The 26,080-nt window shown below is 45.9% G+C and overlaps 1 protein-coding gene across 4 annotated transcripts in view; it reads right to left on the reverse strand.

Annotated features, from left to right (window-relative positions):
* tp53bp2b (tumor protein p53 binding protein, 2b) overlaps positions 1–26,080 on the reverse strand; it is a 31,455-nt gene that overhangs the window by 2,909 nt on the left and 2,466 nt on the right. Inside the window, exons 1-13 of one of the 4 annotated variants that reach the window (XM_027168494.2) lie at positions 22,036–22,173; positions 20,658–20,805; positions 19,535–19,648; positions 17,911–17,987; positions 16,541–16,642; positions 16,255–16,417; positions 15,033–15,193; positions 14,040–14,204; positions 2,309–2,483; positions 2,090–2,209; positions 1,937–2,016; positions 1,330–1,648; positions 500–1,188 (exon numbers count right to left, since the gene is read on the reverse strand). In XM_027168494.2, coding sequence (XP_027024295.1) covers positions 500–1,188; positions 1,330–1,648; positions 1,937–2,016; positions 2,090–2,209; positions 2,309–2,483; positions 14,040–14,204; positions 15,033–15,193; positions 16,255–16,417; positions 16,541–16,642; positions 17,911–17,987; positions 19,535–19,648; positions 20,658–20,805; positions 22,036–22,077 — 2,355 coding nt within the window. In that variant the 5' untranslated portion in view covers positions 22,078–22,173. The other 3 variants (XM_027168496.2, XM_027168495.2, XM_027168499.2) reach the window with 3 other exon arrangements.

Here is a 26,080-nt window from a genome sequence, read left to right on the forward strand (position 1 = left end):
TCTTTCATTGGTTAAGGTGTTCGACTACTGATTGGAAGGTCATTAGTTCGAAACCCGGGTCCACCGAGTTGCCACTGCAGGGCCCCTGAGCAAGGCCCTGAACCCTCAATTGCTCAGGTGTATAAACTGAAAATAAAAATAATATAAGGATATTATTGTATAATACGAGTGTTTGCTAAATGCTGTAAATGTAAGGAAAAATAGTCAGGTAAAAAAAAAAATTCTGTCTAGAGGGCACTATTGTTCAAATTTTTGCCCAGAGAAAAAAAACTGGCCTTTCTTCTAAGACAAAAACTGCCAGAACATTCCTAACTGCTTATTTTAACCATTCCATCGAAATTTTCTTAAAATAATCATATATAATCATATATAATATAATATAAAGTCAAAGCTGTAGGTACTAATTCTGGTGCTGTAGACACGTAGGAGGATTTGAAAGGGGAGTAGAATATTTAAAAATCCTAAACTACAAAGCACAAAACGCGTAAGTAATGTGTACCGGTGGTTGGGTGACCTGTCCTGTCACCTCTGGTGTCTTCATGCCGCATTCCTCTTCCTCTTCCTGCCCTTCCTGGTTGTCTGTGCTAGGGTATGGGGGTGGAGGATATGGAGGGAAATCCTCAGCTGGGACTGAACTACCCACCTCCTGCTGATCATCCTCCTTCAGTTCAGTTCTTCTGCACTGTTCTGCAGCAGAAGAACGTGGTGGAAGATTATGCGGAGTATGATCTTCCTCCTCTCCATCCCTGTCTGTACCGAACGACTTTCGAGCTTTAAGTGACAGGCCCCCTGTGTCGTCAGCAGCCGCCGTGTTAATCTCTGGCATCTCCATGGCCGCCAGTGTTGTTTTCTGGTAAAGAAGTTTCTGGATGTTGGGTCCTCCGGGTCCCTCGGGCTCTGTGATGGAGCTGCGCTTCTTTAATGGACGTGGCGCATGCTGTAGCCTCCTGCGCGGTGTCTCCAATTCAGCGTCATTCTGCAGGCGGTGCTGGTGCGTCAGGAACGGTAGCAGTTTGGTGGGACTCAGTGGACGCGGTGCTCGCTCTGACTCCGTACCCTCAATGGGTCCGCTGACGAGAGGTTGGTCCACAAGATCAGCCTCGACAGAGCTGCCTTTCTCATTCTGGCTGCCGTCCTGGGAGTGGAATTGCTGCCCTCTGCTGGACGGGATGACTGGTTTTCCATACACTAAAAAAAAATTAAAACAGAAGGGTTTCATCTCTGATATTTGAATGGACATAATTCATTTTAATCAGGGGTGTTGTATTGCTACTTATCGATTTTATCATTAACCTTGAGACAAGTATTAGCAGTGTTAGCAATGCTCACCCCGAGGCTGTGAGCGGGTCAGTGTGCTCTGACCCTGATAGCCCTTAGCCAGCGAGCTCTGTTGCGTGTACATGGAGTAGATGGAGCTGGCTGCCAGTGTCTGAGGTTTCTGGATAGTGGGTCCTTTGCTTGTTGAGCCCTCCATGCTGAATGGCCGTACAGTGGCTGCAGGCATCGGTGCCTTCGGGAAGTGCGGGGCCAGCTGGTGGGCAGGTTTGGTTTTGCCTGGAAAGGTGCCAGTGGAGAAGCAGGGCTTGGGAAAGCCAGGCTGACTTAGCTTGGGTTTGCTGGGGACTGGAGGGGGCACTTTACCTCCAACCTTATTAGAATGGAGACATACATAACTGTTTTAGATTTCCTTGGATCGGTCCCAAACGGGTAGAGCCTATTGGTGAAAATAGACTAACAGCCAGACCACGAGTGTTTACGAAAGTGGACATGATCCAATAGAAATTATGGTTAAGGATCTTAAAAGTTGAGGTGGTTTGTTGGGAATAACAAGTTCAATATCTTCCATATGAACACAGCACATTAAAATACTAATTAGATGTTAAGTTTTTGTGTGTGTGTGTGTGTGTGTGTGTGTGTGTGTGTGTGTTAGTGTTACTTGGCCATCGTTTAAGAGGTCCTCGTTGCTCTGATTCTTCCGTAACGGAAGTGGTGGTGGCTTCCAATCTGCCTCAGGATCTAGCACACACGAAAAAATTATTAGCATCACATGTTTATGGATGCTTAGCATGTGGAGTGTGTGAGGGCTCACCTTTCTCCATGGAGCCATGGCTGCTCATACGGGGCAGTGTGGAGGCATAGCCTCGCTGAGACCCACCCACACCGCTGATCTCACCACTTACACTCCATTCTGACAGCTTGGAGCTTTTACCTGGTTGAGAGGAGAAAGGGAGAAAGGGGAGGGGCTAATCATTAAAGACTGGAATGATTTGGTACAAAAAACACTTTGTATGTGTGTATGTGTGTGTACCGATGGATTTAGTAAGTGGTTTGGGCAGTGTGCTAGTGCCATCTGGATAGGCCGGCTTCACCAGGACATCCTGTTTGGGTGGAAGTGGAGGAGCAGGAGACTGAATGTATGGGCCGACGGCAGCAATTCTGGACTGAACTGAGGGTGGATGAGCGCTCTGGCCATCACCCGGCTTCTGTGGAAACAAAACAAAGAGAGAGAGAGAGAGAGAGAGAGAGAGAGAGAGAGAGAGAGAGAGAGAGAGAGAAAAGAGTTTCTGTTTTGTGCATTTGGTTTTAGCACAGTATTTACAATAGTAACACAAACATCTGCTTGCTAACATATCGTATTAGATAAGGCAAAGTGTTTTTAAATGACTAGCTAGCTACACCCTGTTAGCAGTGTTACCAAATAAACCTAATTTCAAAAAATGCTGGAAGACAACAAGCTGGATGGCTACAGCTCACACACTATCGCTAGTTTAGCCAGCTTCCCCCTGTAACAGGTTTACCTGTTACCTGTTGAGCTGAGGTCAGAAACCCCAAGTATTTAACTAAGTAGTAGATTTGTTTGGAAGAGGGAAGCATGGTTTTGCTCTAGTTCCTTTTGAATTATTGCTTTTGGAGTCCTGATTGAGAAACTTTGTTTCCAGTTCAATTTTGTAAGTTTTGTTTTTTCATATGTTAATTGTATTTAATCTGTTTGATTTGCATAATTTGAATGTGAGCTTTCTGGTTAATGTTAGCTCTTTCTTATGTTGTAGATTTACTTTTTGTATGCTACTATACATTCTGTTGGGATCTACATGCATTGTAAAAGCTCTACTTTCATGGACCACAAGAACATTTCCCAATGAAGCAATAGTGGTGCTTTTGTGTTGAGGATGATCGGTACCACGAGTACAAGGATCCGACTTTGTGGGCTGTTAAATGTGGATTACTTGAACATTTGCATGTGCAGGGTTTTCATCATCAATATGAAACATTGACTGACTGGTGTAACCATCCTCTGCTGCCAATATTCAAAGAGTTGTTTGTCTATAACTTTGAATTCTCATGTTCCTTTGTTGTGTTTGATTTTGTTTTGTTTTTTGGTCATAATCATTCTTGTCTGAAACCGGATATTATAAAAGGATTTAAAAACCTAAATTTATGCATTGTTGTTTGTGGTAATTCCTGGGAAATACATTAACATCTTTCTAGTTGGTGTAAAATTAGTAGTTGGTAGCCCCACCCCTTTTTTCATATGTATAACTACCTGCCTCTGTAGGGGGCAGGGGTTATATAATTGGCGCCTGAACAGGGACTTGACCAACGTAAGAAATCTAGTTTAAAAAATTTCCCAGTGATTGTCACAAAAAAAAAAAAAAACACAAAACACAATGATATGGCTAGTCAGGAAGCGGAAAAAGAGGAAAAAGCACCTAACACTTCCATTGACGTGTTGGTTAGACTAGAAAGGCTCACGGAACACTTCGCCTCTGTTGAGGAGCGGCTCACCAGCATCAATCAACGGGTGAGTGAACAGGTTACCATCACTGATTTTTAGTCACAATGCAAAGCCACTGAAGACAAATTGTTATACCGCATAGACCATGAATGCAATAGAGTGGGAAAGTATGTGGAGCTCCTTATTCAGGATCTTGGTCAGTCGGTACTGGATTGTTTAAAGAGAAGAGACCACCAACTTGAACAGAGATTACAATCTCTTTGGCCTTCAACATCCACTCCAGTTCAACCCACGAAGACCAATACTGTTCGCGTATCACTGAAAGGTCAAACATACAGACTTCCGTCTAATATTCTCCCAGTCATGGGCAATTCATCTGTAAATCCGTATGTTCTGCCAGTCAAACTCGGGTTCCCCAGTTTCAGCAACAGTCCAGAAGAAGACCCTATCCTATTCATTGAACGGTGTGAGGAGTACTTTACTATTCGGCCTTTGAAGGATAATGAAATTTTGGCTTCTTTAACGGCTGTCCTTAAAAGCACTGCTAAAGATTGGTGGATGGCTGAGAGGAAGAATGTCCATAACTGGAGACATTTTAAAGAGTTATTTCTGCAATCATTTCTAAGTGAGGATTATGAAGAGGTGGCAGTGAGGAAGGTGATGGCAAGAAGACAAGGGGCAAGGGAAAGCTTCAGAGATTTTGATTTTCACTATCAAGCTCTTTGCCTGAGATGGAAGAAGCAGATGTCAGAGAGAGAAATCGTACAGGCTATCTTGCGCAACTGTAATCCACGGCTTGCTAGTTTGCTACGCGGAAATATTAAAGATGTAGGAGAACTACACCAGGTTACGTATGTAACCCGGTTCCCTGAGAGGGGAACGAGACGCTGCGTCAGTGCTGACGCTATGGGAATGCTTCTTTGAGGAAGTTGTGTCTGAAGCTCTGTGTGCACACACGCCATTTAATGGCTCGGAAAGGACACGTGACGGAGTTAATTACTCGCCAGTAAGTCTATATAAGGGCATCTACGTCGCGCTGCTCCAGCTCTCTTTGTCTGAAGGAAGCGCGAACGGATGCCTGGGGCGTGGCCAGCAACGCAGCGTCTCGTTCCCCTCTCAGGGAACCGGGTTACATACGTAACCTGGTGTAATTCCCTTTCGAGGGAACTCGACGCTGTGTCAGTGCTGACGCTATGGGAATGCCAATACCCACGCCGCCACGCGATGACTGCGCCAGAGGCCGTGAGAGAGCACGAGCAGACTGGGAACAGCACATCATAGGCCCCGCAGTACCTGGGACCCTGGAGTGGGGTCCAAGTCCAGGTCATAGAATCTGATAAAGGTGTGCGGAGAGGACCATCCTGCCGCAGCACAAATATCTTCAATGGGGACACCCCTGGCCAAGGCACTGGATGAGGCGATACCCCTAGTGGAGTGGGCCCTGATGCCAAGAGGTGAGGCATGACCGCGCACCTCATAGGCCTGAGTAATGGCCTCCACCACCCAGTGCGCCAGGCGCTGTTTGGAAACTGGATCACCCCTATTCCGGCCCCCAAAACAGACAAAAAGGGCAGAGGAGTTACGCCACGAGCTAGAACGGTGGACGTAAGTCCTCAGGGCCCTTACCGGGCAAAGCAAGTGCAGCCTCTCCTGCTCCGCCGACTCATGGGGCGGGGAACAGTAGGCTTGCAGGATGATTGGACATCCCGCCATCCTGGCCTGGGGTGCAGGATAGCCTTGGACATACCGGGGGCAAACTCTAAGCAGGCGGGGGAGGCTTCCAGCAGCCCGTCCAGGACCACGGAGAGGTCCCAGGAAGGAAGGCGTGGCCTAGAGGAAGGCCTCAGCCACCTGACACCACGCAGAAAGCGAGAGACCAAAGGGTGCCTACCCAAGGAGGCCCCAAGGACAGGTTCGTGGTTCGCGGCAACTGCGGCCACGTACACCTTTGGAGTAGACGGGGACAGGCCCCGAGAAAAGCAAGACTGCAGGAACTCCAGCACTGTACCAACCGGGCAGTGAACTGGATCCTGAGAGTGCTCGTCACACCAGAGGCGGAAAAAGCCTCCACTTCAGAGCATACAGTTTCCTAGTGGAGGGAGCCCTAGCATTCAGCAGAGTCTCTGTCACCTCAGTTGAGAGGCCTGCGTCTAGGAGCTGGTCCCCCTCAGGGGCCAGACCCAAAGCTTTCACATCTCGGGGCGGGGGTGAAGAATTGCCCCCTGCGCCTGAGAGAGGAGATCCCTCCTGACGGGAACCTCCCATGGAGTGCCGTACAGGAGGGAGACTAGGTCCGTGAACCAAACCCGAGAGGGCCAACGGGGGGCAACTAGGAGAAGGTTGACCCGGTCGTGGCGCACTCTAGCTAGGACTTGCGGGAGCAGAGCTACCGGGGAAAGGCGTACAGACGGAGCCTCGGCCACGTCCATACCAGGGCATCCAGGTCCAACGGGGCCGGGTGAGAGAGGGAGAACCACAGCGGACAGTGGGTCGACTCCTCTGAGGTGAACAAATCCACTTCCGCCCGGCCGAAAATCTGCCAGATTCGCTTCACCACGTGAGGGTGAAGACACCACTCCCCGGGCCTCAGCACCTGCCTCGACAGGAAGTCTGCCTCCCGATTTACACGCCCTGGGATAAAAACCACTCTTAGCGAAAGAAACCTGGTCTCTGCCCAGAGCAGAATCTGCCACGCCAACCTGAACAGGGGGCGTGAACGCAGACCACCCTGATGGTTGATATAGGACACCACCGCGGTGCTGTCTGTTCGCACTAGGACATGACAGCCCTCCAGGTGCGGGAGAAAGTGTTGCAACGCTAGGAACACAGCCCTCATCTCCAGGCAATTTATGTGCCATGAGAGACAGGGGCTCTCCCATAGACCCTGGGCCGGGCGGCCATCTAAGGCTGCGCCCCAGCCCGAAAGCGAGGCGTCCGTCGAAAGAGTCCTGCGACGGTGACACGCCCCTAGAATGGGACCCAAGGCCAAGAACCGGGGTCTTTTCCACATAAGGAGGGTACGAAGCCCACGGCGCGTAACCCGTATAACCCTGAGAGGATGCCTGCGAGGATGAAAGCCCGCCCCCTTGAGCCAGAGCTGGAATGGCCTCATGTGAAGCAGACCCAAAGGAACAACGTTGGCTGCAGCTGACATGAGTCCGAGCACCCTCTGTGCCTCGGCAACAGAGAGGCTGCGGCCTAGCCGAATAGCTTTCACCGCTGACAAGATGGAGGCCACCCGGGTGGGAGACAGATGTGCCCGCATCGTGGTGGAGTCCCAAACCACCCCCAGAAAGGTGGTTCTCCGAGAAGGAGAAAGCACACACTTTCCTGGGTTCAGCCTGAGTCCTAAGGACCTCATGTGGGCAAGCACAGCATCTCGATGCCTGGCTGCCATAGCCTCCGACTGGGCAAGAATGAGCCAGTCGTCCAGGTAGTTCAGTACACGGATGCCCTGGAGACGCAATGGTGCCAGGGCAGCATCTATGCACTTCGTGAACGTGCGTGGTGAAAGGGCTAGGCCAAAAGGAAGGACACGATACTGGTACGCTTCGCCCCCGAAAGCGAACCTGAGGAACTTCCTGTGCTCCGGCAGAATGCTTATGTGGAAATAAGCATCCTTGAGGTCGATCGTGACAAACCAGTCCTCAGATCTGATCTGGGACACGATCATCTTGAGCGTGAGCATCTTGAACTTGTAAGTCTTCAGAGTACAGTTCAGAGCCCGCAGGTCCAGAATCGGACGCAGCCCCCCGTCCTTCTTGGGAACAACAAAATATCGGCTGTAAAAGCCGGAGTCCCGCTCTGGGAGGGGAACATGCTCTATGGCCCCTTTCTCCAGAAGTGAGAGGAGTTCCTCCCGGAGGAACGCCGCCTGGTGCCCGCCCACATTTGTGGGCAACACACCCTGGAAACACGGAGGACGGGAGGAAAACTGGATCCTGTACCCTCTTTCCACAGTATTCAGGACCCACTGAGACACCCCTGGCAGAAGTTTCCACGCTGCCAGGCTGCCTGACAGTGGCGTCAAACTTGTGCAGACCTCCCGGGCGCCCCGAAACAGCGCACCGGCAGGCGCGAACCCGGGAAGATCCGCACAAGAAAGGGGAGCCGACACAGGCCCCACTGCCCCCCGAAACGACAAAGGCGGCGGGGCTGGCAGTAGGGGGAGCGTCTCTGAATAGGGCGCTCCCAGGAGCCCCTGCCCTCGGGCATCAGGACTCCTTCATGGCCCGCTTGGCTGAGAGGACAGACCTAAGGTCCTCTCTCACCGGACGGGTCCGGGTCCGGGCATGTGAACCGGCTTCCCTAGTTTTAGACGGGGGGGCTCGGGCCGCCACACTAGCTCTTCTCACTGCCCTGAGTGAGCTAGAAGGGGGGGGCGGCTAGATGATGGCCCAGGCTGCTCCCCGCGGCGAGGGAGAAACTCCTTGAACGCCGCTGACTGGCGTTTCACCTCCTGATGCCTGTCGACGACAGTACTAACTGCGTCGCCGAACAAGCCCTGAGGTGAAACTGGGGCGTCCAGGAGAAAGGACTTATCCTTCTCCCTTATGCCCGTCAAATTAAGCCACAAGTGCCTCTCCGCGGCAACCAGCGCAGCCATAGTACGGCCTATAGAGCGGGCCGTCTGCTTCGTTGGCACGGAGCGCGAGATCAGTGGCGCGGCGGAGCTCGGACACCGCCTGAGGTCCCAGCCCTTCACCGCCATCCAGCTCTGCTAGCAGATCAGCCTGGTAGGCCTGCAAGACCGCCATGGTGTGCAGCGCTGCACCCGCTTGACCCGCTGCCTCATAGGCCTTACCCACAATGGCCGAAGTGGTCCTACATGGCTTGGATGGAAGGGCAGGTTTTCTCCATGCGGGCGATGCAGGGGAGAGATAACTGGCTAGCGTCTCTTCAACCCTCGGCATCGTCCTATACCCATGGTCTTCAAGCCCATTAATGGCTGAATAGTCTGACATGGCTGGAGAAAATACACGCGCCGAAAAGGGATTTTTCCAAGACCTCGATACCTCAGTATGGAGGTCTGGAAGAAATGGCAGACGCCTGCGTGCAGGTGGCTGACGGCCTGAAGTGAGAAAGCGGTCGTCCAGCTTAGAATGGGCGACACCAACTACCTCCTCAGGCCAATCTAAATTCAGCTTCTCAACAGCCCGAGTTATTACCTCGAGGAGCTCCTCGAACGCGACTGATTGCGTCGGCCGTTCTGAGGTGGAAAGCCCCTCCCCTTCGACATCGAGCTCCTCAGAGCCGGATGCGGAAAGCAGCATGCTCTCTTCCGGGTTGGGAGAAATTGCAGCGCGAGCTCCCGAACGCGAAACCGAGCGATCGGAGTCAGGGGAGAGGGCAAGAGAAAGGGGAACACCCGTCTCTTGCTCCGCCTCCGCTAACTCAACCTGGGAACCCCATGATTGAAGCCGCCGCGCTGCCTCGGCAGACGCAGGACCCGAACCACGAGGCGCAGCCGAAGCTGAAAACACAGCCATGCGGGATCGGAGCGTGCGGAGAGGGAATCCCTCACAATGCACGCAGCCGGCTCCCTCGAGAGCCGACCGGGCATGCTCCTCTCCCAAACACACCACACAAAGAGAATGCGCGTCGTCCGCCATGATAAAGCGGGGGCAAGGATGCACGCATCTCTTAAAGTGCTTAGACTGCAACATTTTGCCTAGTCTTTCCCTATTTTTTTTCTTTCCCTGCACTTGACAGACAGACAAACGACACACATACACAGAGCGCTTCCTGAAGACAAAGAAAGCTGGAGCAGCGTGACGTAGATGCCCTTATATGGACTTACTGGTGAGTAATTAACTCCGTCACGTGTCCTTTCCGAGCCATTAAATGGCGTGTGTGCACACAGAGCTTCAGACACAACTTCCTCAAAGAAGCATTCCCATAGCGTCAGCACTGACGCAGCGTCGAGTTCCCTCGAAAGGGAACTCGTAAGAGTGGGTACGCAGATAGAAAGAGATTTTGATGAGTCAAAGAGATACTGGACTCAAGTCAACGTGGATGAGCAGAAGAAAAGAAATCCTTCCATGAATGATCCACAACGCAGAACAACCACTGCTAACACTAGAGTGGTCCAAACCTGCCAACATACTGTACAGCACTTCACAAATCTTATTATTCCCATAACACTGCAAGACACAGATTTGACTGCGATCGTGGACACTGGCAGTACTTTATCATTAATTCAAAAGTCATGTTGGAACCAGTTAAGTAGAAGAGCAACATACTTACCAAGTGGAGGTCAAGCTTGCTTTCTTGCCAATGGGCAACGACAAGTAGCGTTTGGGAAAATCGTTTGGACGAGTAAAGTACAGGGTTGTCCAGTCGATTTGACATTGTATATAATGAATGACCCTGACCTGACAGTACCCATCATCCTTGGCATGGATTTTCTGTTGAAGTCTGGAATGATTTTGGACTTTAATAAGGCCCGGTATTCTTTTACTTCTACGGAGGGCTCTGAAGCACCAGAGACCTTTCCATTCCTCCATCGGGACACTTATTCTTCTGTGCACTTCTACCTTGCTATACCTCTAATGTCATGCAGTGATGAAGTCTTTCATTCTATATGCCAACTAGTCGAACAGGCAGACACTGATACAAAGACGCAGCGAGAGTTGAAAAGTTTGATGTTAAGTTGGCCTACTGTTTGTAACAGGAGATCGGACAGACAGATGTAGTCAAACATCGTATTATTATCACAGATGAACGTCCTGTTAGAAAGAAAGCATACAAGATTTCCATTGAGAAGCAGAGTTTCGTTGAGAGTCAAATCCAGGAACTCCTAGAAAAGAAAATCATTCGACCATCTAGCTCTCCATGAGCAGCGCCCGTGGTAGTGGTACAGAAGAAGTGTTGACTATCGTGGTTTGAATGCCAAAATGTACCTTGATGCCTACCCTATGCCACAGATACAGGACATCTTGGAGCCATTACATGGGGCAGCTGTTTTCACTATACTTGACTTAAGGAGTGGCTATTGGCAACTGGAAATGGAAGCAGATGGTGTTCAAAAGACAGCCTTTACTACATCTTCAGGTGACACCGTCACCTGTCAACTTGTCCACGTTCCGCATGGCACTTTGTAACACCAGATCGCTCAATAACAAAACATTTATCCTCAATGATGTCATTTCCTCCCACAATCTGGATCTGTTTTTCCTCACAGAAACTTGGCTTCCCCCAGGTGACATCAGTGCCTTTTCGGAAATCCTCCCCTCTGGTTACCTTTATCTAAACACGCCGCGGCAAACGGGTAGGGGCGGGGGGATAGCCACCTTACATAGACAGTCCCTGAAGTGCCGCCAGTTGTCCACCAGAGGGTATTCCAGTTTTGAATCACAAGTATTTGTGCTTACACTACCCTGTCCGATCTCATGTGCAGTAATCTACCGGCCACCCAAATTAAATAAATATTTTTTAATTGAGTTCTCAGAGTTTCTGACAGAGTTTCTAGCAAAGTTTGACAACATTCTAATCTGTGGTGACTTTAACATTCATGTTTGCTGCCCCTCTGATAAACCTGCTAATGAATTTAAGGCACTTTTAGACTCATTAGATCTGGCTCAGTCCATTTCCTGTCACACCCTTGACCTTATTATCTCTCGTGGGGTGATTGTGTCAACCTGTGAGGTCATGGATTTTCCCATCTCTGACCATTCTCTCATACGGTTTGACATTTGTGCTGTTCCACCTGCACCAATGTCTACTGCCCCCCATCGTCGTCGCATTATTACCTCATCTACAGTCGATGACTTTGCTGCTGCTTTCTCTGTTTCTGATCTCGCCTCTACTGCTGAATTGGCATCGTCTCTTTGCCCAGAACGTTTCCTCGCCTCCTTCCATACCACCTGCTCCCGGATTATGGACTCCGTTGCGCCCTACAAGGTTAAATCGACCAATGGTACATTGGACCCCTGGCTCAATGATACAACTCGGGCCCTCAGGCGCCGGTGTAGACAGGCTGAGCGAAAATGGAAGAAGGATAGGTTGCAGGTGTCTCTGGAGATGTTTAGAGACAGTCTTGCCACCTATCAGAGTGCACTGAAGGAAGCTAAAGGACAGTACCTTTCTGCTCTCATCAATAACAATAGCCACCGCCCTGGAATTTTATTCAGCACTATCAATTCTGTTATAAATCCGGTGTCTGTCGCATTGAATGACGTATCTATAAACATATGCAACGCATTCAAGCAACATTTTTTGGACAAGGTTTTGTTTGTTAGGCAAACCATTACACAAGTCCCCACTGTTGCCATGTCCACTCGTGCGGCGCAATGTGTGCTAGAGAACTTTGATGCAGTTACTCTGGCGGACCTGAAAAAAGCTATCCACGAGTTGAAGCCTACCACCTGCCCCCTAGACGCTGTTCCTGCCAGGATTTTGAAGGAGACGGTCGACATCATAGGTCCCATCCTTGTCCCCTTCATAAACAGCTGTTTTAGGGTGGGTACTGTTCCCGCTGCTCTCAAACACGCTATTGTGAGACCACTGCTCAAGAAACCCAACCTTGATCCCTCCATATTCTCCAACTTCCGTCCTATATCTAACCTGTCATTTCTGTCTAAGTTGATGGAGAAGCTTGTTTCCGCACAGCTGCAGTCTCACCTACAACTGCACGGCATTGGTGATACTTTTCAGTCCGGTTTCAGGTCAAGACATAACACTGAATCAGCGCTATTGAGGGTCCATAATGACATTCTTAGAGCCCTGGATGGGAAAAGCTCTGTGGTTTTGGTATTACTGGACCTAACCGCTGCATTTGACACCGTGGATCATGCCATCCTCATCTCTCGTCTTCAACATGTTGTTGGTCTGCAGGGTGCAGTGCCAAATTGGTTCTCATCATACCTCACTAACAGAACCTTTTCAGTAATGCTTAATGACTATTCTTCCTCGGTTGCTCCTCTATCATCTGGTGTGCCTCAAGGCTCTATTCTTGGTCCTACTCTGTTCTCACTCTACATGCTGCCACTTGGTCAACTCACCTCCAATCACAATGTTCAATTTCATCTCTATGCTGACGACCTCCAGATCTATCTTCCTGTGATTTTGAGTAATCGTTCTGCATTGGACCCTCTTAGAGTAAGGTGCTCTATAAATAAAATTTGATTGATTGATTGATTCAGGGCTATATGAATTTCTGCGTCTTCCTTTTGGGTTAAAAAAAATGCAGCAGCTTCCTTTCAGAGACTTATGGAACATGTATTACAGGAATTAAAAGGTAAATGTTGCATGGTTTACATTGATGATGATGTGGTTTTCTCCAAGAATAAGCAAGACCATCTTCAACATCTTCAGCAAGTTTTCAATTGTTTTCACAAAGCAGGTCTTACCCTCAAATTCAAAAAGGGTAATTTCATTCAGAAATCTCTCACGTTCTTAGGCCATGTTGTTTCAGGTGAAGGGATCAAAACGGATCCTGCAAAAGTGTCAGCAGTTAGTTCCTTTCCCGTTCCACAGTCCCTCAAAGATGTCCAAAGGTTTTTGGGCTTAGCTGGTTGGTACCATCGATTCATTCCCAAATTCTCAGAAAAAGCGGCACCACTTCATGCACTGAAAAAGAAGAACTCAACCTGGACTTGGACAGATCAGTGTCAGCAGGCATTTGACCTTATAAAACAAGACTTAACACAAGCTCCCGTACTGTTGTCTCCGGATTTTAACCAAACTTTGAGTTCAAACCGATGCCAGTGAAATTGGATTGGGAGCATTTCTTACACAAGAATCTGTAGGAGGAGAACATGTTATAGCATATGCATCTAGACTACTGAGAGGGGCTGAAAAGTCCTACTCTGTAGCAGAGAAGGAGTGTTTGGCAGTGGTGTGGGCAGTAGAGAAGTGGAGGCCATATCTAGAAGGGCGACCGTTTGAAGTAGTAACTGGTCATGCAGCACTGACTTGGGCTTTCCAGCATCCAGAACCATCATCACGCCTTAAGTTTGGGTAAGTATTAGAACAGTTCATTATGTAAACTGATGACAAGCTAGTTAGGTAAACATGGTGAAACATGAGCTAACTAGCAAGTGAAAACGCTACTTCTCCTCAGATACTGTTAGCATGGTAGCTGAGATTTTAAACATTCTGTCTTCTCTTAGCCAGGCTACAAAGTAGCTATGTAACATAAGGTAATTAATAGCTAATTAAATAAAGCTTAATTTCTGAAAGAAAAGTTGAACAGAATCGGATCTTTTTTTTCTTTTTTTTAAACTTAGTCACCGTATCTTGTAGCAAAATGGTGTGTGTTAAATATTACACGGACTGATGATTAGCTCTGTCCTGCACTCACAGGCAGATTTTCTTTTTGCTGTAGTGCTGCTTTCTTCTTCCACAGTCTCTGACGCAGGTCGGCCAGGCGCCGCTCCATCCCGGCGACTTCCTGTGTGCGTTTACTCAGACATTCCTTCTGATGATGGAGCTTCACGCTCTGCTCCTGGTTCAGTTTGTTCCGCAGCTTCAAGGTAGGAACAAAGTCTTAGTTACTTAGCCTCGCCCGCAAAGTGGTTTTAATGGACATATAATTACAGATTATTTCTATTAACCCCTCTCTGTTTCTATCTTTCATCATTCAAATGTCTAACCATCTGTTTGTCAGTCTATCCGTTCATCTCCCAATCCATCCATCTGCTTACCAGTTTGTCTATTTTACCATCTATCCTTCTCTACATCTGTCCATTCCTCGTTTCATTTATCTACCAATTTACCCATCCATTCATCCTTCTCTTCATCCATCCATTCAGCTCTTTATTTAGCCTTTCATCTAGCTGGGTTTCTATGAATCGAGGTATCTGTCTATCTGTCCACTGGACTATATCTATTTCTAATCACCTCTCCATTTCATCTCCATGTGTTTATCCATCCATCGCTCCACTTTCTCACATAGTCAACCCTAAATTTATATTTCCACCCATCCATGTACTTGCCTTTATTTATCCATTTATCTGTTTTTCTATTCATTTGTCATTTCATTTGTCAATCTATTCACTGATCTACTTCTGTATTAAACAAGCCCACTCTTTTTGTATAGGTTCATCCATATCTTTACATTTCTAACCATCTACACACTACGCGTCCACCCAGCTTTATCTATTCACCTGCTTCTCTGTTTTTCATGCATCCATCCATCCATCCATCCACCCATCCAATGTAAATCCAATGCCCTTCTTCCATTTCCTAATTCTTCTAGCTTATAATAAGTTTTCTATTTTTATCCTAATTCATCAATTATTTCAATTGTCTCTCTATTGCTCTGCATCCATCTATCTATCCATCCAGGAGGCACCTGAAGTTCTTTGTAGAGTCTCTCAAGTTCAGCGATTTCGTCCAGTTTGCCGCTGCGTAACGTTTCCAGCTGCTTGCTCAACTCCTCCACCCTGGATACGGCCACAAGCAGCTCCCTCTGCTTCTGCTGGAACAGACCGTTCATCTGCTCAATCTCCTCCACTACAGACAAGGAGAAGGGGACAGAGTGACAGAGAGTTAGTGTTTTTTTTTTTTACAAATGTCGAATCAACCGTCCGTCTCCGGCTCATTAGCTCTAAAGCTCGTTGCAGAGATTCCTTGTCGAAGTTGATGAAGTGTCGAGTCATGGCTAAGCCTCACTGCTAATGCTATTAGCATGAAACCACAAGATTAATAGCATTCTGTGCTTCCTGAAAGAAAAAAAAAATTGTCTTTTTTAGCTTCGCATATTTTCAACAGATTAAATAAACATCTTACGGCCTAAATATTTGTGCGGCATGTTTTTTTTTTTTTTTTTTGCACCATGAACGGATAATAAATGGGAAAAAAATCATATTAAGAAATACACACTGCAGGTTTCTCACAGGTTCTCTGGATAATTATGGGATTTACTATCCATCCATCCATCCGTCTCTTTGTCTATGTATAATTTTTTTCAAACGTTCCATATCTCCATCCATTGATCTATTACATTAGATATATGGAGAAAAAGATGGATGGATTGGTCTGTAGATATAATCTACCACTTATCCCTCCATATCTTTATCTATCTAATTATCTGTCCATCCCTTTCTCCATCTGTTTCTTTATCTCGCCATATAAAATTGTCAATCCATCTATCCGTTCATCTATTTCCATATCCGTCCAACTGTCTGTCCATCCGACCCTTTTGTTAGTCGTCTAACCATATCTTTTCCTTACATATTTAACTATACATCCATCCATCTATTTCTTTATACATCTATCCAACCATTTATCTGTCTCTTGGTCTATCCAGGATTCCTTGGATGAATAAAATGCTTCCTTCATTCAAGATGAATTTATTTATAAAAAAAAGCATCTTTTCACCAGCATCCTTTTCTCTAACCACAGATCCATCAATCTTCATTAATCTTTAGATATTTGAGGATTCTTTGCTTTGCTCCAAAAACTTCCATCTCTTTTTTTTTTAACATGAAATCAATCCGTTCTTTCGATCCTTCCCTCCTTTCTCCCACAGCGGCAGCTGAGGAACGCTTGAGGCTTCATTAATGATCTCTGACCTAGTTTGCTGTTGCTGAGGCGTTTCTGCTCCACCTGACCCTTGAGCGCCCGAACACGCCGCAGTTTTGCCTCCTGGTTCTCAGCATTCTCGCGTAACAGCCGCAGTTTCTCCTGCTCACGCTGCTGCTGTTCCTGCATCTTCAGAATGCGAAGACGTTGCTCCTGAAAAAAAAAAAAACAAATGCAGTGAATCCACGGGCTCAGGTGTGTGTTCGGTGATTTGGTAAACGCCAAACTTTATAGTTACTGCTGCTTCTAATATTCATATCTCTTATTATCCTGCACCTTGGATGCCAGAACCTGCTGCTGCACATTGATCTGCTGCTGCTGCCGGGATGCCATCTCCTGCAACTCTGTGATACTTATGTCCATAGGAGGAGGAATCATCTAGAAAAACAGCCAGTTATTATTCATTCATTCATTCATTCATCTTCTACCGCTTATCCGAACTTCTCGGGTCACGGGGAGCCTGTGCCTATCTCAGGCGTCATCGGGCATCAAGGCAGGATACACCCTGGACGGAGTGCCAACACATCACAGGACCCACACACTCTCATTCACACACACACACTACGGACAATTTTCCAGAGATGCCAATCAACCTACCATGCATGTCTTTGGACCGGTGGAGGAAACCGGAGTACCCGGAGGAAACCCCCGAGGCACGGGGAGAACATGCAAACTCCACACACACAAGGCGGAGGCAGGAATCGAACCCCCGACCCTGGAGGTGTGAGGCGAACATGCTAACCACTAAGCCACCGTGTCCCCGCTCCAGTTATTATCTTATATTAAATACAGATATTATATTACAATACACATGATGTCATACACATGACTAGCTGTTGCTAGCTCTAGCTAAAATGTCAAAAGAGAATCAGGTATATTTTAGCTAACATGCTTATATCTGAGAGTTTCCTCAGAAGATTAGCTACTACAGGGATGAATGTTTAAATGAGCCAGTGATCTGACATGATAGCTAGCTGAAACGTCATTATTTTTCCATGATACACTACATCTGGATTTGTGGAAGCAAGAAAATTATTTCACGGGTTTGACACCTAGAATCGACTCCTCTTAATCTGATCCAGACTCAAAGTCTGGAATCTATTTGAATCGTAATACCTGAAACTCACCTTTTCTTCAATCATTGACATGTTGTACTTGTAACTATCGCAAAGAGTTTTAACCAAACTATCGTATGTGGAATTCTCTTTTCGTGTCATTATGCAATATTTTTATTTTAATCCTGTCCCAGTCTCACTACCATCATAGAGACTCTCAGGAAGATAAGATTAGCACGTTAGCTTCCAAGCATGACTAAGGACAGACAATTCTACAGTATAATGAACATATTTACTTAGCTATGCTTATGCTAGCATATTATTATTATTATTACAATTATTACTATTATTTATTATTAGCTTGGAAGTTTCTTTGCTAAGTGACTATTGCTAGCTAGCAAAAGGAAGTAAGCCAGAATTAGTGACTTAGCAAGCCAGCTAACATCAGGCAAACTGAGCTGAGTATTCGGTTGTGTATTCGGTCATAAAATCAGTTTACTAAAAAAAAAAACAAGCAACAAAGTTCCTGACTGAAGCAGATATTTTGGATCGTTAGCGATAACAATGACATTGACATGGTTTAACACTCACCCCGTTCTCAAGGTGAGTCTCACTCGAGGTTTTCAGCATGTTCCTCTTCAGCGAGAGCTCCAGGCCTCTGGGAGCCCCTGAGAAAACACACACACACACACACACACACACACACACACACACACACACACACACACACACACACACACACACACACAGAGTTTAATGACAATAATTAAACACAGCTAATGAAAAACTCTGTGACTTACGGTTCATTAAGCTGCCAGCAGTGAATCCTTCAAATCTCCATCATCATCATCAGCATTAAATAATGAGATAAACATGTGTCTCTTTTCTCATCTGTCCTACACGTCACAGATCAGAATGATTTTTCCACACAAACAGACGCTATAGAAAAGTGAGACAGCGACAGTTGCATATATAAGGGCTGGATTTTGGGATTAAACCCCCTTCAGATCAATAATTAGATTTAGCAATGTTCAAAAAGATCAACAAAGTTCTCGCCCTCAATATTCCTCTGTATTTAAATACCGCCTACGTGAAGAAGATATTTACACTGAAACCAAAAGTTTGTTAATACAGAACAGGGCTTTGTGTATTAACAGGGCCACAAAATCTCTTGTGGAAACTCAACACCTCACACACACACATACACACACACGTCTGTCTTTTCAGCCTTGTAAGGACCTGCCAAATGTCCCCACAAACACAAAACAGCCACATATTTGTATGCTTATGGGGAAATTTGGTCCCCATCAAAACGTAAAAACAGTCCTTCCTACACGCGCACACACACACACAATCACACAGGAGAATAGTAATGGAGTCAAATGTTATTCATTACAAAACACTTCATTGTCTGTGGGGTGGTGTGTGTGTGTGTGTGTGTGTGTGGGGGGGGGGGTTACAGCTCAGTGTTTAGAAGTATGACATGACAACAAATTGCATAAATAAAGTATATAAATAGAAGATGTGTAGATTTGAGATGTACAGTATCTCTATCTGTGTGTGTGTTCCATCTTCATGGCTGGCACAAGAGCGTTGTGTGGGCTAAACCCCCCCGTCCATAAACACACTCACCCTGTGCCCCACTGACACTCATTTTGGGTGTGAGTGTGAGTGTGAGTGTGTGTGTGTGTATTATCACACTGTGCGACGCCACAGAAATCGGAACATAACCCTGCTGGCCATGCAGAATATTTTGGGAGCTCACAGCCCATGGGCTTACTGTCACATTTGTGTGTGTGTGTGTGTGTGTGTTTATATGTACTTATATACCAGAAGATGAAGGAATCAACATGTTTTGATTTAATACCCTGTACGTTTCATCCAGGGATCTTCATTTCCTTTCTCATGTCACCGTATGAGTTTCAGGACCATGTGGTGTGTATAAGATAATCAGCGCTAGGACACGTGGGCTGTGTTTCAGTTTGATCCGATAAAAAAGTCTCCTGCTGCTTAAACAGAGCGAGCGGCGTCGACTCCGCGCTGTCTGCTGAGTGAGGGAGAGGAACGTCACGGATCAGCGCCTCACCCATGAACAACAGCAGCATGTGGCTCCCCTTCCTGCTCCTAATATTTAAATATAGATATACTATATATAATGAAAGCTTTGCAGTTAATGCAGGCTCCATGCTCGTTTTTTTTCCGTCTTGCTTCTTACCTGTGTCATGACCTGGTGCTCGCTCGTGGTGGAGAACGAACCGAACCTCGGACCTCTGCTGTCCCCAGCGCTGCAGCAGCTCCATCATCCTCTCACCGTCACTCACCACACGCTCTGGTCAAGAACATTACACAAAGGAAAGATTATTTCTAGGCTAAAGAAGCTATTTGTTTATGGTTAAGCAGACACACAGAGATGGAGCTGTTTAAACGTCACCTTCAACTTCCTGAAACATGAAGGAAATTGTCCTAAGGACAGACATGAAGATTACTGTGCGCTCACATGCAGATATCACTTCAGACTTCCTTTCACTCTTTATTTCTCTCTCTCTCTGACTTTCTCTCTCTTTCACTCTCTCTCTCTCCCCCTCTCCCTCTGACTTTCTCTCTCTTTCACTCTCTTGCTCTCTCTCCCTCTCTCTCTCTCTGACTTTCTCTCTCCTTCACCCTTTATATATCTCGCTCTCCCTCTCTCTCTGACTTTCTCTCTCCTTCACCCTTTATCTCTCTCTCTCTGTCTCTCTCTCTTTTACTCTTTATCTCTCTTTCTCTCTCTCTGACTTTTCCCTCTATTTCACTCTCTTTCGCTCTCTCTCTGACTTTCTCTCTCCTTCACTCTTTATCTCTCTGTCTCTCTCTCTTTTACTCTTTATCTCTCTTACTCTCTCTCTCTGACTTTTCCCTCTCTTTCACTCTCTTTCGCTCTCTCTCTGACTTTCTCTCTCCTTCACTCTTTATCTCTTTCTCTCTCTGTCTCTCTCTCTCTTTTACTCTTTATCTCTCTCTCGCTCTCTCTCTCTTGCTCTCACTCTCTCTGACTTTCTCTCTCCTTCACTCTTTATCTCTCTCCCTCTCTCTCTCTGTCTCTCTTTGACTTTCTCCCTCCTTCTCTCTCTCTCTCTCTCTCTCTCTCTCTCTCTCTCTCTCTCTCTCTCTCTCTCTCTCTCTCAGCTTTTGCAGTTCTAGGTCTCCAGATAGTGATTTGACTCAGTAAAGAGCCATTACATTAATTTAAATACCAAGTAAAAAAAATCACTGAATAATGACCATTTTTGCTTGTTCATGCACTAATAATACGTCGTTTCGTTCTTCCTCCTGCGACCGATTCTGACACGCTTCCTCACCTGACCCTCTCCAGCTCTCAGCCAGGTAGCACTCGGTCTCTCCAGGTTCCTTACACACGTCCACCACGTCCCGGCACAGAGTCTCCGGGGTTACAGGCACCTCGGTGAAGTGCTTCTCACTGTTGCTGAGGTACACGGTTAGAAACATCTGTCACACAAACACAAACACACACATTTACACCTATACACTATTTACACACATGCGCCAAAAAAAAAAAAAGGCACTCCATTTGCCAAGATGGCTGCCATCGTATCCGTATCGTAAACCGGATCAGCAAGTTTCCGGAAAACGCCGTGCTCCAGCTCCGTGCTGTCGAAATCTATACATAATGATACGTGATGAGTATCGAAGGACTATCTCCTAGTGATATATTTATCATGTCCCTCACCACTAGTAGCACTCTAGTGTCACGTTTCTGTACCGCCGGCCTGCTGTTCTCTTCCTAAGCAGCACCATAAGGCTCATAACACGGCGAGTTTCTCTCTTGGCTCAAGCTAAAAAGCACAGATGGATGTCAAGACTTCGGACCCAAAAATAAAACTCTGGTGGGAGGACAGGATTCGTCACTGGAGATGTGGGGCGGGGGAGGGGTGACGGGGCATTTAGGGGAGGCCGGTAATTGATTTTTCTAAAGTACAGACAGTGCTGCGTCAGTAACATGGGTCTGTGGAAATCCTCCTCGTGTCGTAGTCAGTCAGTCAGATATGTTAGAAAGAGTCGGACTGCTAGATTGTTGCTGATCAAGTGTGAAGTGTGTGTGTGTTAGCATGGCAGATGGGCTCAGGGAGAATTTACGGCTGCATGTTGCTTTACCTGAGTCTCACACACACAGTGAGGGACTTTGGTTCTGTCTTGTGTGCTGCAGACACCATGAGGTTTTTCTTGAACAAAAAAAACAAAACAAAACACAATAACAAGGAAGAGAAAGAAGACGTCTGGTCTGAATACGAGAGTTTTGAATAAACTCCCAAAACCTGACAAATATTTCCTGTATTCCTCTGATGAGGAACTTTATAGTAGAAATGATTGTCAGAGAGAGAGAGAGAGATAGAGAGAGAGATGAATAAAAGTATGTGAGAAACACCATCAGGAAGAAGCTGCTGCTGAATGAATGAATGAGTGAATGGCTTCAGTAGTCTACACTCTGTCGCCTCACCAGGTCTCTCAAACCTTTATATCTCTGTTCAAATCTTTATGCCGTGCATCAGTTCAGCATCTGATATGAAAAGGTCACGCTTACGCAAATGTACGACTAAGGCAGGATGTGTAATCTAATAAACTACTCCATTTTTTTAAATTGGATATATTAATTTTATTTAGTAATAAATTTTTCTTCAATTTTTACCTCAAGAAAGTCTATCTGGTGTAACTATTCACCTCTGAGACACATCCGGCTCTTCGGTGATATCGCTCAGACATCCTGCTGTGTTTTCGGACTCAGTTCTGACTCAACGAATGGATAAAACTTTACCGACTGCAACCGAACACCGGAGCGATGAGACGGCGGCCATCTTGGAAGCTAAGCAGATATACAGATACGGGTTTTAATCTGCGTTTAAAAGTAAAACTTTGCGGACAAAAGATATAAATAGAGCGTTTGAAGGCTTTTTTTTACTCAGCGAGTGGGGTGGGGGCTAATAAACTTGCATTACTAGTTATGTGTAAAATTAAAAAAGTTAGCATGTTGGCTAATCCACTGCGTTCCAGATAAAGGTTCGCTGATGAGATCAGAAACGGTGAAAAAAAAAACACTTGTGAAATTTTAAACCGATAAACTGTAACACACGAGTAATATATATGTAGAATAAATATACATACATTTTAAAAAATAAAGAAAGAAATAAACCGCTTCCTGATTGGCTATTTAGGAGAATTATTACATCATAATTACATTATAATGCACAATATTACAGAATAATAGCTTAGTGGAATTAGGGTTGATTATTATATTATTATTATAACAGGATGCTCTGAAGTGTTTCATTCTTTGTATTATATTTTTATCCATTTATATTTATATTTAACATTTTCAGGTCTGGTTAAATCTTTGTACGTTGAACTGCTATGAGTTCACCAGAATAGAATAGAATAGAATAGAATAGAATAGAATAGAATAGAATAGAATAGAACGGGGCACAGAAGCCTTTATTATCACCACATATACAATACAGCACAGTGGGATTCTTTTCTTCACATACCCCAACTAAGGAGGTTGGGGTCAGAGTGCAGGGGCAGCTATGATACAGCGCCCCTGAAGCAGGGAGGGTTGAGGGCCTTGCTCAAGGGCCCAACAGTGGCAGCTTGGTTGTGCTGGGCCTTGAACCCCGATCCTCCGATCCTCCGATCAACAACCCAGGACCAGTTGAAGCAGGGCCTTGAACCCCGATCCTCCGATCCTCCGATCAACAACCCAGGACCAGTTGAATAGAATAGAATAGAATAGAATAGAATAGAACGGGGCACAGAAGCCTTTATTATCACCACATATACATTACAGCACAGTGGGATTCTTTTCTTCACATACCCCAACTAAGGAGGTTGGGGTCAAAGTGCAGGGGCAGCTATGATACAGCGCCCCTGAAGCAGGGAGGGTTGAGGGCCTTGCTCAAGGGCCCAGCAGTGGCAGCTTGGTTGTGCTGGGCCTTGAACCCCGATCCTCCGATCCTCTGATCAACAACCCAGGACCAATTGAACCAGGGCCTTGAACCCCGATCCTCCGATCCTCCGATCAACAACCCAGGACCAGTTGATAGCTTAGTGGAATTAGTATTCAGTAGAATAATAGCTTAGTGGAATTAGGGTTGATTATTATATTATTATTATAACAGGATGCTCTGAAGTGTTTCATTCCTTGTATTATATTTTTATCCATTTATATTTATATTTAACATTTTCAGGTCTGGTTAAATTTTTGTACGTTGAACTGCTATGAGTTCACCAGAATAGAATAGAATAGAATAGAATAGAATAGAATAGAATAGAATAGAATAGAACGGGGCACAGAAGCCTTTATTATCACCACATATACAATACAGCACAGTGGGATTCTTTTCTTCACATACCCCAACTAAGGAGGTTGGGGTCAGAGTGCAGGGGCAGCTATGATACAGCGCCCCTGAAGCAGGGAGGGTTGAGGGCCTTGCTCAAGGGCCCAGCAGTGGCAGCTTGGTTGTGCTGGGCCTTGAACCCCGATCCTCCGATCCTCCGATCAACAACCCAGGACCAGTTGAACCAGGGCCTTGAACCCCAATCCTCCGATCCTCCGATCCTCCGATCAACAACCCAGGACCAGTTGAGCCACCACCGCCCCACCCAGAATCACCTAGAACCATTAGAACGAGTGTTCAGAGTGCTAGTCACTCTACCATCTCACACTTTGTCTTATGATCTTTGCACAAGTCATTACCCGAGCAACACCGGACATCTGTTATTTACATAAATGCCCATAATCGGGGCGAAATCATGAACTCTGCTGTGCTTCACAAGTCATCGTTGACTCGTCGATGTCGTGGACTGTGTTGAAGCCGAACATCGAGTTGACTCATCGAGTGTTTAAACAGTCAAACCACCTCCAGGGAAAGACAGACGCAGTCTATCTATATTTATACTAAATTATACTAACGTTGTAAACGTTAGAATATTGACAAACAAAGAGACCTCCTGACGCTGGAGACTCCTTCCATAAACCGCAGAATGTCTTCATTTTAAGATAAAATCATTCGACACGTCCCCGGGGACGAGCTGTTACTATAGAAACGGTAACGTGACAGAATGAGCTGAAGAGCTGAGGTTGCTGTTACACAAAAAAACCAAAAAAAAACCAAAAACATTTTAGCCCGATTCTGTCAGTGAAGCGTGTCGTGTTCAGTCGTGTTTATTTACGAGCATTTGCTTAGTTTTAGGTAATAATTTCACTTGAGATCTCTAAAGTCTATGTTTTGTTTCCCCTGAGGTATTAAAACTGGGCTAATCGGTCCTCGTTTCTGCATTTAGGACACATTGAGTTCATTAGCACACATAGAAAGAAAACACACACATACACCGTTTATAGCCTTCTTACATCAGCATGATGCGATACAAAAACAGGAGGTTTACACTTCAAACATCAGGACGCAAAAGAACGTGAGTGAATGGAGCAGATCAGAAGGGGAAATGACTTGACAATAAGAGAGGTCAAAGGACAAACAACAGACTGGTGAAGGTGGCAGGAAATACACAGCACAAAAAAAAAAAAACCTGGACAAGGCTTCAACAGCAGACCACTGAAGAAATGATGACGTTCGAAAAACGAGCAATAAAACATCTTCTGGTTGATTTGAAACCTTCCGCTGAGGGAATAATGTCTTCCTTTAATCACTCCGTGGATTTATAAATTTTTGTTAAAATCGCTAACTAACTAACTAACTAGATGGGAATTTAATGCTGTGCTGAGTGTGTGTGTGTGTGTGTGTGTGTGTGTGTGTGTGTGTGTGTGTGTGTGTGTGTGTGTGTGTTACAGAAAAGCTACTGTCAGTCCGTTTGGTGAGTTTGTCTGACCATATGGTCTGCAGACAGAATGGATACACACATGGTCACATGACAGGGGCTTACCCTTGTACCCTGCTGACCTCTAACAGGTTTCCTCTCTGAGGAGGAGAAGGAGATTGTAACTCCATCTCAGATCAATTTATAGTATGTCTTCTTATTTCGATGCTAAGAAACGGACGCTAGCGGTGACTTAGCTTGAAGTTCGCTATGTGATCTGAAATCACAGGCGTTAGCATTAGTGCTTCTGCTAGAACGTCAGACATTTAAGGAAACATCGCGAGTGCCATTTTTATATGTTTAACTTCTGTTCTGACCTCATTTCCTGCTCTTCAACATCCTGTTGTGTTCATACTGGTTATTCTCACCGACATAATGTCAGTCAAGCTTTAGCTAAGTTTGCTATGTTTTATGAAAAGCTCTCTGTTAACGTTATCAAAACAAAACAAATTATTTTGTTGGTGAGAGCTGAGAGAACACCGCTGCTAGTCGACTGGGTACATTATTAGCTAGCTAACAATAAATAAGTGCATTTTACACAGACTACAGTACACTGAACAATGTCGATGTGACGGAATCGTCTGGTTTCCCTCTGAAGTGTTTGTAAATCATTAGGAAAGACACCACATGACATTAACCGCTAAACAAACACATCATGTTCATCGTGTGGAGAAAACATCAGGACTCATGAACCAAATGTGTGATGTAAATAACACAAGGCTTTCTGGAATCTTCCAGAATAAAACACACACACACTCATTTAAATGTAACCTATGATATGCTTCCTCCTGTGCACACACACACACACACACACACACACACACACACACACACACACACACACACTCAGAAGAAGGCATAGAAAGAGCTTTTTTTATGTCTCTTGTTTATAACAGAT

The sequence above is a fragment of the Tachysurus fulvidraco genome, chromosome 1, assembly GCF_022655615.1.
Source record: "Tachysurus fulvidraco isolate hzauxx_2018 chromosome 1, HZAU_PFXX_2.0, whole genome shotgun sequence".
Taxonomy (NCBI): domain Eukaryota; kingdom Metazoa; phylum Chordata; class Actinopteri; order Siluriformes; family Bagridae; genus Tachysurus; species Tachysurus fulvidraco.